This window comes from Pipra filicauda, unplaced genomic scaffold (genome assembly GCF_003945595.2).
Source record: "Pipra filicauda isolate LSUMZ 115617 unplaced genomic scaffold, ASM394559v2 scaffold62_size3274119_pilon, whole genome shotgun sequence".
In the NCBI taxonomy this organism is placed as follows: domain Eukaryota; kingdom Metazoa; phylum Chordata; class Aves; order Passeriformes; family Pipridae; genus Pipra; species Pipra filicauda.
The window spans coordinates 1,384,227-1,401,661 of NW_024104787.1; the positions used below are offsets into that span (position 1 = coordinate 1,384,227).

General features: G+C 37.7%; 1 protein-coding gene across 4 annotated transcripts in view; it reads left to right on the forward strand.

Moving 5' to 3' along the window:
- The window catches only part of LARS2 (leucyl-tRNA synthetase 2, mitochondrial), a 106,643-nt gene that overhangs the window by 79,035 nt on the left and 10,173 nt on the right, over positions 1–17,435 (forward strand). For all 4 annotated transcript variants that reach the window (XM_039388299.1, XM_039388297.1, XM_039388298.1 and 1 more), the window contains exons 15-19: positions 5,512–5,615; positions 6,774–6,956; positions 10,141–10,310; positions 11,298–11,375; positions 13,347–13,458. In XM_039388299.1, the coding sequence (XP_039244233.1) occupies positions 5,512–5,615; positions 6,774–6,956; positions 10,141–10,310; positions 11,298–11,375; positions 13,347–13,458 (647 nt within the window). The remainder of the gene's footprint in view (positions 1–5,511; positions 5,616–6,773; positions 6,957–10,140; positions 10,311–11,297; positions 11,376–13,346; positions 13,459–17,435) is intronic.

Consider the following 17,435-nt stretch of genomic DNA (forward strand, 5'->3'; position numbering starts at 1 on the left):
CAGTGTGTATAATAACAGGCATTTACAGACATCACACATGCTTTATTAAAATTAAAGTGTTTGTAAGCATTTAAAATTGTACAGGTGTCAATATAGCTTAAATATCCCCTGAAGATGAGGCACAATCTTTTATTTTATTTTTTAAAGCATTGGACTGAAGATGGTGGAAACCGTTCCTCATTTCCTCAGTAATGACAAGGCAGAATAAATGGCACCCTCTGGGTATTCGTACATGTGATCTCAGATTAAGCCCAAATTGATGTCAATTTGATTTAGCAATCTGGTCTGTAAAGTGCATTGGTTCTATAATTAATTCACAAGCCAGTGAGCCCTCCCAGCTGTGACCACCACGGGGAGAGGGCCCAGGTAAGCAGCTGGGGCCAGCAAACTCCTCATCTGTTCCAGCTTAATCCACCATGGTGAGTGTGTGCTGACATACTTGGTTACACCTGCTCAACTGTATTACTGCAAGTACGAGTTACGCAGAATCTGGTCCTTCCCTAGTGTCATGGTTTGAGATAGCCCCAACATCCAATTCCCTATCTCCATTCCCCCTCCCACATCTCAACCTAATGTGAGATGGGTTTTTCCAGACAAAACACACCAGACTCAAAGTGGGGAAAGGGAAATATATTACAATGACTGTACAAATAAATACCATATCACATTATACATATGATCACAAACTATCTCTACCATGACATATAGTATTTACAATGGATCAGATCTCTTCTCCCCTCCAAATAAAAGTCCAGGAGGGAAAGAAGGACAGATCCCTTCCAGTCTCTGAACAGCAGCATCTTCTAAGGCAGCAGGTTTCTTCTTCTCATGCATGCAGCAGCTGATAGCTGGATTTCTGCCAGCATCCACAAGGGAGGTATCCAAGCCTCTCTCTTGGCCCCATCGCCTCACAACCGAGGGGTCTTCCGTGGACTTCGTAACCCCAGACAAGGTCGTTTCACCACGTCATATCACGAAGACACAGGGGGGTCTTCGTGACGGTCTGGTATCTCTTGCAGGGCCTCTGTGCCCTGCCTCTCAGGCTGCCACCGTGGCAGCAGTGCGAGGGGGGGGAGAGCCAAGGTCAACTCCCCCTGCATTCCTCTCGGAGCTCTCTAGCTCCTTTCTACAGTGCATGTCGCACTTCAAGGCTATTTCAAGTAAGAGTCCATCATCTTCCTCCTTCCAGGAGGTCTCAAAGGAGTTTTGGGGATCTGGTATCAGTCTTACCCCCAAGAACTCTGTAGCTCTCAGCTGCTGGCTCTCCTTTCCTCAACTCTCCTTCCAGGAGTCTCCTCTGCAGTGCTGCATGTTGCTTCTGCTGCTTCTTCAGTTCAGGTTCTTATCTCTGGCTCTCTGCCACTGTTTCTCTGGTCAGTGTCGGCTGCTGCTCTGCGCCCATGGAGAAAACATCTCCCGGCATAACTACAGGCACCTAGCCCAGCTTTATGCTGTTCCAGGTCCCTGCAGCCCCCCCCAGCCCGGGGCTGGGAGGGCCCAAAGGGCCCGAGGGGCTTAGAGCCCCTTCCTCGTGGCTCACAACATGGCTACCCCTCCTCAACAACCCAAAACCACAACTCTTCTTTTCCGGTCTGGTTGTGGTATGTTTACATTTCTGCAGGAGCGCCCATTGGGCAGAACTTCAAAACTTCCAGGGGTTTCCACCCCTTGGGGTCTACCACTTCTGTTAGCTTCTGGGGAAAACAAGGTTCAAACCACTACACCTAGACTTCAGTAATCAGTTCTGACTGAAGCGTAAGTTGGAAATGGAATCTAGCACATTCTCCCTGAAGGATTCCAAAAAAGTTTATTGTTGCCATTAAGTCAGCAGATTTGACCGTGATAGAGAGCAAATCTGCTGAGTAAGAAGGCACTCTTTTCATATAATGCATTACGGAATAAAAGAAGCTATGCGTGTGACAGAAATAGCTTATTCTGTGAAGGAAGGATGTTAGAGCTGCTCTGCATTCATTTGGGACCTTATCACTAGTGCTGATTTTAAGTAAAAGCACTCAGCTGTTGACTGTGTAGACTCTTGAATATTCAATATTGTATCATCCTTTTTCTGCATAAAATGGTCAGCTTCCGCATTCTCCAATCACTTTCACAAGGTTGCTGGGTTGTTCCAGCTAGATCTAACAGCAGGTTTCACAACCCCGTGAACTCAGCTGATAGTAACTGACCAAGGTCTTGTCTTTACTCCAGGGCACAGCATCAGGCTCTCTCAGCCTTTCTAAAGGTGCACGGTGCAAATACATGCAGGGAGCCCTTGCTAGGGCTATCCCTTCTTCTGAATCCACTATTTATAACTGTGGCAGGTTCCACAGAGTCCTTCCAGCCAGGTCATTTGTAGTTGTATTGAAAGTTCTGCTCACCTTGCACAGAGCGAAGCAAAGAGCATTGAGGACACGGCACTGAGCAGGAATTCCTGATCTGTCAGTCATACTTGCCCTACTATCCATTGCAGGGTCCTGTATATAGAGATGAGTCTGTCACAGAGATGAACTTGTACATGAACAGTACAGAAAGGGAAAAGATGGATTACACACTTCATGGCAAGCACAGCTGATCCTTCTTAGAGGTGTCAGACAGACTTCACAGGTGGGACATACAACATGATCAAAAGCTGCACACGAGCAAGGTCTCAGTGCCTGAGCACAAACCAACTTCACGGACTGGTGAAGGCTTATGCCATTCCAGCATACTTACAATCTGAAATGCGATTAAGCATTCAAAGAAACTCCAGACACCTCTTCGTTTCCTGTGCCAGTAATGTCAGTGTGTCTGAAGATGGCTTAATTTCCTTTGTTCACAGTGGTTTAGATCAGGAGGTATTTATGATGCCATGACTGGGTGCTGCAGTATTTAGATCAGAATTTCATCACACCTACTGTGCTGTGGCCCCTTGGCAGTTCCCTTCCGCAACCAAGCAGCGCATTGCTGTCTTCAGAGGGGAAGGTTTGAGGTGTGCGGTTTTATCCATGTAAATCCAAGTGTAGCTCTGCATGTGAACATGAGATGGAGCCACCACAACACTGGCAAAATCACTGTGCATTTCGGGAGACATTCAGTGAAGGACTTGTTTCTGAGCCCTGTGTTTATTAAACGGGCTCTGGCTTTCTCATTTTGGGCATGTCTCCATTCTCCTGTGGTCTCCCACTAGGAACATGTGGGGTGGGGGAGTTCCCCATACATGGTAATGTATTTTGTATTGCATTTTTGTACTCTCTCTCAGCATAAACAAAAATAAGAAATGCTCATTCCTGCTTTCAACTTTTAATAACTTGGCATATGATCTGAACTAACTCTTTGTCATTAAAGTGTTCCTTGAAAAATCACTTCCAGTGGAAAGCCCTATCTGATTTGGATGGTGTGGCTACCTCATTAGCTTTATTTTAGATAGCAGGAAGTGTAGCTATTTTAATAACTGTTTGAGATCTTAAACAGATTGAAGTACTGAATGACAGAGAGGGAAATTATTTTTATTTTTCTTTGGTGTAATGTCTTTAGTTTGTAGAAAAAACTTATCCTGAACTGTTATCTCCTGGAGCAACTTCCCACCCTTATTGTTCATAGAATTACAAAGTTTTTGCTCCAAATTTTCACCTTCTAATTCTGTGATAATTTTTTGAAATTTTAGTTGATTTTTGTATCCTATTTTTAAAATACTTTTTTTTTGTTTGTACTGTCTAAATTTGACTCCAGTTCTCATCTCCTAAAGTTCCTTTACTTTGTTTCTAAACAGCAAGATTTTTCAGGCAAAATGTGAAATGTTGTCTAGAAAATATTTGTAAGAGATGTTTGAATTGCTGCTCTTACTTAACATTGTTGATAAAACCAGGCGGCATGGCAGAGACTCATACTTCTTTGTGACTGAATGATACATCAATATGTACCAGTACTTGCACAAGGAAGGTAACTCATGTTCAAACATGAATATTTTGAAGGTAAAATATGAAGCCTATCACTTTCTCTCTCCCAATTTAAGGTTTTGTTTTCAGATATATCCTTACATCAGCGTCATCAAAAGGGTTTAATAACTAATACTTGGAAGATATCTGCTTTAATATGGTGAAAACATTCATGATTGTTATATAATTTATTAATGCTTTAACTGTATTATTAAATAAATTATTGTGTTTTAAGTCATGAGATAAATTGTCATATAATTTGTATATCCTAATAATGTAAAATACTAAATTAACTCCTTAAAAGTGAGTAGTGTTTTGGATTATGACTTTTTTGTACATGTGAAGTAAAATGTGGAAGTCTGCTTTTACTATTTTTTCTTTAGGGGGATTTATTCTAACTTTTTAAAAGCTAGGAAATAGTGATACATCCTTTTTACATAAGTTGTTTTGTACATATTTGAGGCTTTGTTAGGTGCAAGTGTGGAGAATTCAGACTGCTTAAAGTTGAGCACACATGTGAGCATTAGGAGGTGCAAGTCAGTAGTACCCAGTGCTGATTAACGTGTCCTCCAGAATGATGGTCACTGATGTCTCTGTGCTGGAGGATCCCATGAGAAGGCTCCCACACTGTGTGTGCCTTCTGGGACTGGCTCCATACCTCCTCCCTGACCCCTGCTGTTCTTGAGGCTGCTGTTAGAACTGCCTTACTTTCCTGGATTATTGAGAGGGGACCAAAAGCTCTAGAGATTAATTTTGTTGTGTCTTTTTCTGTGAAAACAGGGGCAGACTTCTGACTTAATGCATTAGAAATGCAAGGTCATTAAAGGAGGTGGCTGCTATAACATATCTGTCAACCAGAGCAGTGTTTACTTAGAGTTTATTTCTTGCTGAGTGCAATATTTCCCTTCAAGGCTCTTTCTTTCATACGTGCATTTGGTGACAGTTTACTCTTCCTGATGTATTTTGCTAGAAAAGTAAAGTTGCAACATTCAAGGTGCTAAAAAATTGATGCACTGACATACAAACTTTCCAGCATTGCATACACTTTTTCTAGTGTATTTTTTTTGTACAGCTAGGCCTTCGTGGCTAGTTCTGCGATGGGACAAGGCATGCAAGTGCTTATGTTAGAGAAACGATCTTATCTCTATAGAAAGAAATGTGGAGCAACATTTTGATTTGTTCAAAATGCTGTGCTCCTCAGAGAGAAGCAAGAACTAAATATTTGTAAGACAGTGAGGCCAGGTACTTGAATGCTTTTATGCAAGTGATTTAGCTTGAAGTTAGGGAAATTGCACAGTTGGCCAAGAAATTTCTGTGCATTATCCATATGCTAATTTGAAAAGTGACATTAGAATAACTTAGTACTAAATCAGGGTGCAAGAATGTGTGTGGAATGCAAATAAATACTTATACTTGCCAGCCAGCCACCATGAATAAATGCACAAAGTACTCTTTCTAAGGTGGCAACTGTTTATGATAGTCAGCTTGAAATTCTTGTTTCATTAAATACTTGTGCCTGATTGGCTCGACACCTGAGGCTTATCATAAAGTATGCTCTTGACAGCTCTTTTTAAGAGTTTCTTTTTCCTTCCACCCCTAGGGAGCCTTTCCATAAGCTCTTGGTTCAAGGTCTTATCAAGAATCAGACATTCAGACTAACAACAACAGGCCAGTGTTTGAAGAGAGAGGAGGTTGATCTCACTGGTAAGAGAAACTACATGGGAAAATCGACATAGGTGCATCCAGGGACTTCTTCAGTGTACAGGTCTTAGTGCTGGGAAAATTTGAAAGAGAAAATGAATCCTTGTAATATTTAAATTTGTGAGCAACTTCTGTGAGTTTTGGATTCATATGCGCTGCTGAGTGCACAGAGATCCTACTAATCCAGCAGCTTTTAATTGCATCCAAACACAGAAACAGTGCTATGTTATTATTTTAGCTCCAGTATAGCCCGAAAGATCAAAGTCTCAGCAGCTTGCTGAATGGAGCCTGTAGTCCCAGTAAACAGACAGCCTACAAAAACATCATGGCAAAGCTAACACAGATGCAGTAGATATTAGGCTTGTAAAGGGTGTAGGAAACAATGCTGTTTCTCAAGTGCTTTCTAGAGCCTTCGCTGCATAAGCTGGACCACCAAGTCCTGGCTATGGGACCTGTAGCAACAAAAGTGGTTTGGTCATATACACTTTCCTTAAGCACTCCTGTTGTGCAACCTTGCTTTTACTGTTCTTCTCCTGCATACAAACCCTGTAAGTCAGTTAAAAAACAAGAAACCAAACAACCCTCTTCCGTTTTTCCACTGCCTGCTATCCTGTTTTCTTCCAGAAAAGATAGGGCTTTTCTGTAGTAGATGGTTTTGCTCAGTTGCACCTTTTTCAGTGTAAATGCCCCATTCTTTCTCGGAATTCATGCAACAGAGGGCACATTCTTTTCAGGATAACTTACTGCAACTGAAACCTGTAAATCTGGTATTTGTAAAAGCTAAATGCAAGTCAGAATTGTACCAAATCAGTACACCTATCTAGGAAGTTTTAAATGTCATGATTATAACAATGCTTAAATCTCAGGGGTTCTCAAGGTAGCACACAGGATGAGTGCTAGATACAGCTTCCAATGCTACGAGAATTTTTGTCATAATGTGATGGAAGCATTGAGATATTACTCTTGTTAAAACATTACTGTAGGAAAAACATGGGAAGGAAGAGAGTGTTTAGAATGGGTGTCTTTCCTCTTTAAGCTGTTTTTGGGGAAAAAAAACACACAAGAAATAGTTGTCTCTTCTTATGCTTAGGGAACAAAATTAATTGCTGTTATAAGTAAGAAAAATTTGGTTTAATATTTTTTTTATGTCTTAATATTTAGGAACTGAACCAGTTCACCTAAAAACTGGTGAGAAGCTCCAAGTTACTTGGGAAAAAATGAGCAAATCTAAGTACAATGGAATAGACCCTGAAAAATTAGTGAAAGAGTATGGCATTGACACCCTACGTCTTTACATTCTGTTTGCTGCTCCTCCAGAACAAGATATTTTGTGGGATGCTAAAAGTAAGTTGGATTGTTTCCGTTGTTTGGTTTGTTGTGGTTTGTTTGTTTTTTCCTAGCGTGTTATATTTTAAACACAAAATTAATACAATTCTTGATGCCCAGGTTTTGGAACAAATTAATCAAAAAAGTATAATAAACAAATTTTATTGCTTGTTTCTTTTAAAAGAGAGGGGGTCACAAAACTGTCACTGAGAGGCAGGCTTGCAAGATCATTTCAAGCAGCTTACCTCTTATAAGCTAAAAGCATTATATGAAAAGTATTTAAGTGGTATTTTCTTCTGCAATCTTGGGCTTCATTCTCTTTTTTTTTAAATTAGCGATGACTGATCAACTGAAAAGCTTTTTCTAATCATATCAGATTACAGATAAAACTTTACAATATTTTGTTATTTCCATTTATTTATACACATGCAATGACTTTTGTAAACTGGACTATGAAATAGTTCTCAGAAGAATCTCATTAGAACATAATCAGAGTTCCTAGTAACTAGTATTTGTAGACGTGGCATTTTTATGGGATTATTTCTTGAGTAAGTTAAGAATTGCCCTCCTATGCACTTATTTACTGCTATCATGCAATTCATCATACTGACAGGTCTTAATTTCTTTTATCTACTGTGGTTCATGCATTTTAATGTAGTCTTATGTATTCATTTAAATCTAGCTTTCTTGTTGCATAAGGCTTTAATAAAACACTCCTGGTTTAACACCTGGTTTAAAAAGTTGTAGTTCTTTATTCTTTTGTGTGTTAACTTCTTGCTACTTAGTTCAGCCTGCACTAAGCATTATTTCAGTTGGTGTCTGTCACCCTTTACATTCATGTATGTTCATTTATATATTATTGCTCTATTGTATGTACTGGAGGAGTGGGCTTTGACTTATTAGTTGGCTTTCTGTCACTATCTAATCGCAACAGTAGAGAGCTAGGCATATGAAAAGGTCTCTTAAAAAGAATTAACCACTTAGAATCAAGCTTCAACAGCTGCATCCCTGACAGTACACAGCTGAAGCAGCTAATTCAGTGATGCACAATCTTTTTGCTGAATTTTTGGATCTTGAAAATGGAGTAATTATGTTATTGAGAGAGTAGCGTGTAGAAAATCCTAGTTGCAAAGTGGTTGGTGGTTATGCATTTTTTAAGAAAGCTGAACACGTGCAGGTATAATGCTACCAAAAATGCCTTTAGTCATTCAAACCAACCTGTTTACCACTTGAGAAATACAAAGAAAGATTTCGGAGTCATGTCATGTTGAGAGTATTGGAAAATGTGAGCAAAAGGAGATTTTAGCAGCATCAAGATATTTCCAGGGGAGAAGAAAATCAAAAGTAGATGAAAAGCATGTCTTAAATGTTTAAGCTTTGGTCTAAATTTCTTAATGATAACAAAATTGTGAATGTTTGAATTGAAGAAATCAAGCAAGTTGTGTTGGGTTTGACCTTGGGCTGGTTGTCAGATGCCCACCAAGCTGCTCTATCACTTTGCACTTTTCAAATGGACAGAGGGAGGGAGAAAAGTACAAAAAAAGGCTCATGCGTTCAGATAAGGACAAGGAGATCACTCAGCAGTTGCCATCATGGGAAGAAAGACTCGACTGAGAAATTAGTTTAATTTCTTACAAATTAAAATTAATGAGAAATAAACACCTTCCCCCTACCCTTCCCTTCTTCCTGGGCTCAGCTTCATTTGCTCTGTTGGGCATGGGGGAAGCTTGTAGCAGCTTATCAGAGAAGCCACTCCTGTGGCCCCTCACTACCAAAACCTTGCCACACAAACCCAATACAGAAAATTGTCTAATTCAGAGAATATTAAACACTGGTTCTCAGTTGTTGTGATCCCTCTCTTCACTGGATGTATTTTGATAGCCTTTTGATGATTGCCCTTTGGACTGAATTCCTTGTCCTTTCAGTGGTGAATGTCAAAGCATGGTCTCATGTCATTCTCTGCCTTGGTGTGGGCAAAGAAGTCTCCCAGACTTTGCAGGTCCAGATGTGGTCAAACTTACCCAGCAGCTTATTACACCATTACTACAGTCTGGATAATTCCAAGCCTATCATGTCTAGATGATCTATAGCCTTCTGGTATGACTAGGAGATGGGAAGATTGGGGACAGCATAATTATCCCAGTCCCACCTATGAGAATTCATGAAGATCATGCGGACATAGTCAATCAGCTTTACTGTTCCCAGATGTGCAGGAAGTCTTCCATCTAGTGCAGTCAGACAGATAATTCACATGTATTGCAGCCACTTCCATGTCTTTTACTTCTCCCGGTTTAGTAGTAGTCCAGGCAGTTCTCAAGTGCAGTTGCCAGAGCAGAATTGGAAGCTCTTGCTGGCTGGGACATCACAGGATATGTTGAAACTGTGACATGTTGATACCGTGCATGCGGTGTGATGTAGTGCTGCACAGTCCAGTAGAAACACGGAACATCTGGAAGAAAGGGCACACCTCAAGCATACCTTCACTAGTGTCTCTGCATCACACCACATGGAGGACATGGCTGTGTGCAGCAGTAGCTTGGGGCCTCTCTGTAGCACGATCCTGAGGTCACAGAAACACATTCTTAGAGCAGCCACAGAGTGGGACTGATGCCTTTAGGGTCATGGTGAACAGCTTTATAGTCTCCACATCCCAAACTAACCTGTGTCCAAAGGTGGTACCAAGGATCCTACTCTACTCATTAGCAGAATAGGATCTCTGTAGCAACAAAAGCATATGTGATTTCTAAAATCAAATTTTAAAAGAAATTTCTCAATTTGAAAAGTACATGTGTGTGTATATATATATATATATTTGTATTCTTCCATGACTTCAAAAAATGAGAGCATGTACAACTCGTTTGTTGAGTCATTAAAACACAAGATGAGCATTTTAACACTGACATAATGTTGGGTTATTTTACAGATTTTAGCAAATTCTTCTGCTATATATGCTATGTTCTTGCTATATATATATTTTAAAGTCATTGCAGAAAAATACTTTTATCTTATTGATTTTATTCCATTAAAGCAACCCGGAATTACTTGTAAAGGCATTTTTAATTGCATTGACATCTTTCATTTAAAATACAGGGTTTTTTAAAAAAAAATGTTTAGCGGTTTTTGTCCTTTCTGCTTTTCTTTAAAGTTTTGGATTCATTAACTGTAACTGAAATTTGTTTCTGAAATCTTTCATTAATCTCAGCTGATGCTATGCCAGGCGTTCAGAGATGGCAGACGCGCCTCTGGGCACTTGTAACCAAAGTTATTGAAGCAAGGACTTCAGGAACCATGCCCAATCCTGAGCTTCTGAGTAAGAAAGAGAAGGCTGAAGCAAGAAATATCTGGAAGCAGAAGAATCTGGTGATATCTGAGGTTAAAAGAAACACTTACATAGTTTGTAACTGAACAAATAAGTTACTGCTTATGCTAAAACCATATGTTTGACTTACAGAGCCAAAAACTTTTTCCCCAGATGAGTAGTTCATTATTTTTAAGTGAATTATTCTCTGTATAAATTTATTTACCCACAAATTCTATGTGACAGAACTTATTTAAAGGATGTGCATCTCATTTAAGGGATGAAATGTTACAGCAGTAAAATGTTATCAATCTGGGATTCAAGAAACTCCATTTCCAGTAGCAAAACTGTAGGTGAGTGCTGGAGGTTATCCCTAAGGAAAGCTTTTTATCTGTTTGCTTCATACCTCATTATCATGCCTGCTGTTCCATATAGAATTATTTGGTGAAAATATATTAGGGTATCCTAAAAAAAATACTGAAATGATTGTTTATCTCTACTTCTCTGTTGTCTCCTGCTGTGATTAGTGTCAATTCAATTATCCAAGACTCAGAAGGAGACTTAAATACCTGCAAAATTAGCTTAAAAGATTCTTCTGTGGATAAAAACTTTTGCCAGTTTAAACCCTGTTGTGAGAGACCTTCCAGATCTTTTAGCAGACTTTAGAATTATAATCTTGCAATCTATGAACAAGCTTTGACCAGCATAAATGGATTTACAAGAATGAAGGCCTCTTGTAGGGGCAAAGGGAGACTATTTTATTAAAGGAAATAAAGGATGATTGCTAATGCACAGTTCTCATTAGCATTGATTGAAGCTTTTAAAATTCTGAAACTGAGGAGAAGCTCAGTTCAATTTTTATATGATTTATTTTCCCAAACACGTGTGTGATTGCACATACGATGTGTTTGCGAACTAAAGTGATTTTCATGTAAGAGGTAATATGCACATATTTCACAAGTTGAGATTGATTATCAATAATACTTTTTCATTTAAAAAGCCAATATTCCATGTTTTAGAATGTCAAGTAATTAGTGACAGACCTTTTCTTCTAATTCAAGGTAACCAAGTACTTCACAAAGGACCATTTGTTCAATGCAGCTATTTCCCGATTGATGAGCCTCACTAATATACTCCATGTAAGTACGTGGTATTCATGAAGGTATTTTTCTCTCAGACCCTCTTCCTATTAGGCTTTATACAAAGCAGGAGCCTCCTGAACTATAGGTCCAGCTTTCTGTAAATCATTGACTGTCATAAACAGTGTTACTGAGTCGAGAGCCTTGTTGAATCATTCAGTTCAAAAGCAGCACGTTCTAATATCACTGTAACCCTGAAATATATACACTTTTGCAGGAGGAGCTTGATGATATTAGAGCCACTAGATTCTGAGGTTTGCATATGCATCCTGTAATTTCAAAAGGATATATTTTGTTTAGTTCTGTTCTAGATGCATAGGTAGCTAGGTATAGGATGTTATAGAATCACCAGACATTCTGATTTTAAAAGGGTTATTCTTTGGAAGGAAAATCACACATAATTTTACATTCCTCAAAGACATCTTACACCACTGAACTGTTGGCAAGTAAGAGAGTTTGCAAATCCTTCTTTTTTAAACAGATGTAAAAGTCTCCAGCATTTTTTATTTAGATTATGTTGTAGATCAGCCAGTGGTGATATATGAAATGTAATAAACTATTATCATTACTTTTGTTACTACTTTTAGATCTGGTTGAGCAATCCTTCAAGCATATAATGGCAACCTGATCTAGACTAGAAATTAAATATAATTTTGAAAGTTTCAACTTCTTTATAGAAATAGCATTTTATACCGTATGGTTTCCAAGGAGATTATTGACAAAATCAAGGAACTAAACAAAAAGTTAAGTAGATTATGCACAAGTGCTGTACTGAGATAACTTAAGCCTCAGATACTCTTGTGTTTTTTTTTTTAAATTACATAAACAAAGATTGGTGTCCTACAGACAACCAGATGTTTAAACACTGACATATTTCTTGACCAAAGAAGTCAATGCAGTATCTTTGAAGAACAACCCTCTGTATAGCATACTGACACTTGCTCTTTCACTCTCAGTTGAAAGGAGGAAGGGGGGAAGTGGGCAAGGATTAAACACAGAAAGCAGATAGTAGCTTACTGAAATACAGTTTGCACTCACCTTGTTAGTATCAGTGATAAGAAGATGCCCTCTGACAACATTTGTGGTCTGTGTCAAGCAAATCACTGGTTTTGGACAATTTTCTAGTAGACAGGAGTGGGTGCTCTCCCACCAAATAATTCTCATAAGCTGACATGTACTGACATTTTTCTGTGCCGTTTCATTAGAGGGGTGGATTACAAAATAAATGCAGCAGCTGAATTTACCATGGGATGTAATCTCACACAAGGAAAGAAAAAGTTCATCCAACCACTTTTAGTGCTGTATCTTTTCTTTGAACTTACAGTAGAGGAATGAAGATTCAAATTTTGTCAGTCTTGTACCTTTTGCAAGAAATTGAACATTTTTTGTACTAGAGAAGAATGCTTTACTAAAACAATCAGAACATCAAGCAGTAAAAGAATGTGCTGTGCTTTTCATTCCCTAGGCTTCCTTCAGCTCTAAAACCTCACTTTGTCACTAAATTCATCTTTACTTAAGCTGCTCTGTGATTCTGTACAACTGAACCTTATCCCAACAAAACCCATGCTGCATCCAGCACTGTTTGACTGTCTTATACAAGTACTACACCTCTTCTCAGATAGCTCTGATTTTATCTAAGATTACATTTCTAGAAATGGAAGCCCTCAAAATGATTTTGAGGACCACTGTTGTCCACATGAGTCTGTGTTCAGACTCCTGTGCTAGAGCAGATCCCCAAGAGTCTTCATCAGCCACTTCAGGATTACCTTCTAAGTGTTAGAGAGCACCAAGGATTGTGATTTTAATTCTCCAGAACTTTTCATAAGTTTCCAATTTATTGTGACGTGACACTGTCCTAAGCAAGACATTGATTTTACGTTTTATTACTGCATTTTCTTCTTAATTAAACTGCTTTCCCCTCCACCTCAGAATGTTAACAATTTGTTTTCTTTTCCTTGTCTTTTCACTTAGCAAGCTCCTCGGCCTCTTATTCTCCATAGCACAGAATTTGAAGATGCCTTGGCTTCCCTCTGCATTATGGTTGCACCTATGGCTCCACACATTGCATCAGAGATGTGGAAAGGTATTTATAGAAATAAACTTTATAGTGATGTTCCAGGAGAAAAGACAAACAGTTTGTAAAAATGTCTTTAAGTTAGTACACGAGTCACTTATCCCTGAATTCTTCATTTATCTTGTCACTTTCTGTCATAATTCCTAAACAAACTTGGAACTTGTGGCAGTCTCAGATCTCTCTTTTCTGCCTTTAGTTTCCATCCTCTCACATACAAAGGTTGATTTCTTGAAACCTTGAAAGGCAGAGAAAGGGAGAAGGAAAAAAAAATTCAGGACAGGACTGAGGAATTTATATGTCAACTGCTAGCTGCTCCTGAATATGAATGGCATTATTAGGAGCTGAACACCAGGACAGAAACAGTCCTTTTTCAAACAACTGTTTCAGAATCTTTGGACTACAAATATTTTCTTTCAGGAATTCAGGCAAAGAGAACCATGTCAGAGGGCTGTATGCTAAAAAGACTAAAGGAGTGCTCAATAAAAACCCTCTCTTGTAGAATGCTGCAGAGACTGAGGGATGTTATACTGCAAATTAACCTCTTGTGAAGAATGGGAATGGTAGACAGGACATCTTTTTTAAGATCTGTCACGGTTGTACAGGTCTGAATACCAAGTGGGCTAAGTTGTGTGGTGCTGCTACAGTTAAAGCCTGTGAAATAAGGGACGTGCATGCCAGAGTTCAGCAGTTGCTTTTAAGATTTACTGGGAAAAGTCCCAAGATGTATGTGGGAAGATAGGACTATATTCTTCTGCATTATGGCTGGCCACAAATTGCTATGTGGTTTTGGACCTAATGTTAGCTTTTGGATGCTGTTTTAATGGTTTTATTTTCAACAGTCATCCTGAAACATTGTGCATTCAAGTGTTTACAAAGTAGTGTTACTAAACTGATTATATTTCAGTGTTGTGCATGGCCCTATAATAATGTTGATTGCCAAGGAAAGACTGTTCTTTTTCAGAGCAATAACACAGACGCAGAGACTATGGAAACAACAGGATTTATTAGGGAAAGTGGGTTGAGGTTTTTTGTGTGTGTGTTTTCATTTCCAGTGGTTTTAAAATGTCTTAATAGAGGCTTAAGTGTTTAGAAAAGAGTGGCATCAGACATGATCCATCTGGAGAAAGCTAATTCTGGTCAATGTTCTCTTATGCTACAAAGTACCAATACTGCTAAATAAAATTAGCATGGCTTTGTTTTCCACACTGGTTGAGATGGAGGAGGAAGAGATCCAGCATAATTGCTTATATATACAGTGCCTTCTGAATTTGAATTGAACTTGAATGTGTTAAGGAATGCAGAATTATCAAATATGGTTGATAAAATGACAAAGAATACTAGGATGTCTTAATTAACAATTTGTCAAACATAAAGCTTAATCCTATAACATTTTGAATATTAGATAAGGGAGTCTTTTCTTACTACTCAAATCACTGGAGAATAAGAATTATAAATATTTTCTGTGGTATCAGAATGAAAAGGAAGCCTAAATAAAATTGGAAGTGTACACTCTCCTTGGCTTTTGTCTGCATTTAAAGATATAACTTTACTTGTGTGATCCAAAGACTATGCATTGTAATTCAGTGCAGAAGTCATAAAAAACATCGTGTGGTGATTATTGCCTGAAGAATTTTATTACTAAACTTGAAAATCACAATCCCTTTTGTCATGGTGATCATTATGTTATATCAGAATCATTAAACAATTTTATTAGGAGAACATACACATTTAACTGCTGCGTTGTGGTGAGAAGACTATATGTTGAAATAGCCAACATGTAGCCATTCTGTCCTGGGATTGGGATTTCTGGTGGAAAATGCCCAACTATAGTCTTAAAGATTCCCCAAATTCATGTTTTGAATTGCATTCTGATTCAACCAAGTCCTGTTGCACTTCTGATGTAACCAATTTCTTAAACCTTATGTATAGGTAATGATGCATTCTTATTTTAAATAATTTCAATATGAAAATTAAGGTTTCTAAGTACTCTCTTTAGGGGTTTTTGTGCTTTAATTCTCCATACACACTCAGATTAAGTCTCTCCTTTTTTATCTTGGCTTTGAATCTAAAAGTAGGGATAATGCTGCTTCCTGTCTTGTAAATTAATCAGGAAAAGGAGTTTGTATATTGTTAGCTCTATAAATAGCACCTATCACAGTGGACCCCCTCTCTTTGATGGAAGCCTATGTTTGCCATTGTAATGCCAATAATAAACAACACATAAGCAAACTATTTAGAATTAAAAATTGATATTTCGTTCTAAAATAACTGGTATACAGTCTTTACATTTTAGTGATTAAAACAAGCAGCATTTTTCTTTCTACGGGGGAAAATGAAACCGGGAAATTTGGAAGCCCTTTAGTTAATATCAACCAGATAATTTTGCAGTTGAATAGGAATGCTGGTAGGAACATTGACTTGTCTTAACTCTGAACCACGTTACACTTCCTTGTGTATTCAAGCTTGTTTTTTGAATAAAAAGGATTTTCCTTTCTTATTGGTGTTTCTCATTAGAAAGTGTTGAGTACATAGTGAGATAAGCTTAACACTCATTTACTGCAGTCTTAGAGAAGAGCATTCTTGATAATTTTTACTGGTTTTGTTGTACTTCACAGAATTAATAATACTTCCACAGTTGCATTGTAATCTCTCCTTTTATGCTTTTCTGATCAATGATTATGGCCAAGATACATTTAAGAAGAAAATACAGTAGAATTTAAAACTAAATGTGAAATAATGACAACCTACAATAAAACCCTGATTTAATGTATTTTATTATATTAATTCTGCCAAAGATTTGAAGACAATTAAACCACAAAACTCTAGAACTTTCTGGCTAAGCACCTGGAATGAGACTGTGTGGAGGTAATAAAATTACTTTTGACAACTGGAATCTGTTCCACAGGTGCAAACAATAATATTTCAATTTAAATGACAGGTATTCTGGAAATTGAAAGAAATTAACCACTGTGTTTTTCCTTTCCTAGTTTTGGAGTAGAAAGCTAGGCAAAAGAGGCTATCATCTGTAAATATTAAAATCTTGAAGGATCTGATGTCAAAAATATCTGATACTTTTACTTTTATTCAGTAATTACATAAAAGATTTTTCTTTTGCTCAAAAAATAATGCTTAACTGCAAAATATGATACAATAAATTTGAAGTATCAAACACATTTTCTTACATATTTGCATTCTGAATGCATTTATATTTAAACAGCACAAAATGCTGGATAATTTAATACCATTTCAATCTAAAAGCTATTTGACATAAATCACAATAAAATGTAAAAAAAAAAAAAAGTAAATCAGTGTTTTCTAATACAACAGCTTGTAAAAATTAAAACTTGGCTAAGTATATAAATAAGTATGCAGTTATTATCTTGGTTAGCAAAAATATTCTTTACATATAGATTTAACTGCAAATCAGTTGACCTTAATGATTACCAACTAAAGAAAATATTATGAAAATTGCGAAGATTATTTTAGGGTGTTAATTAAAGATGCTTTACTTGACATTTTAAGTAATGACTAGCATCAGTGATCTAAGTAAATTTGATTGTAATAATGCCATCCTGCTTTTCAAGCGTTTCGTCCAAGTTCATTTGAAATTTTAGCTTTTCAGTCCACTATGTTTTCTTTGTTTGCTTGTTGATAAACTGCAAACTTAGAACTGCAGTCTGATATCCCAGGGATGATTCTGATGTAATGTGCAAATTGTAAGTATAATTAAAGTAAAATTAGATTCCATGTACAGCAATTTTTGTTCATCTACAGCTGAAGAATTGTTCTCCCATGGGGTTGAGTTTATATGTGGCCATCTTGTTTTAATGCATCGAGTAGAAACAAAGAGTCCGGTGAGCAAGTTGAAGAGCACACTTCAGTATTGGCAGTAAACATTTCCAGCTTGAATGAGGGAAAAGCTGCTTGAATGCTGTTCTGTAAGTGCATTACCTTTCAGCAGCTGAACAATAGCAACCCAGTACTTT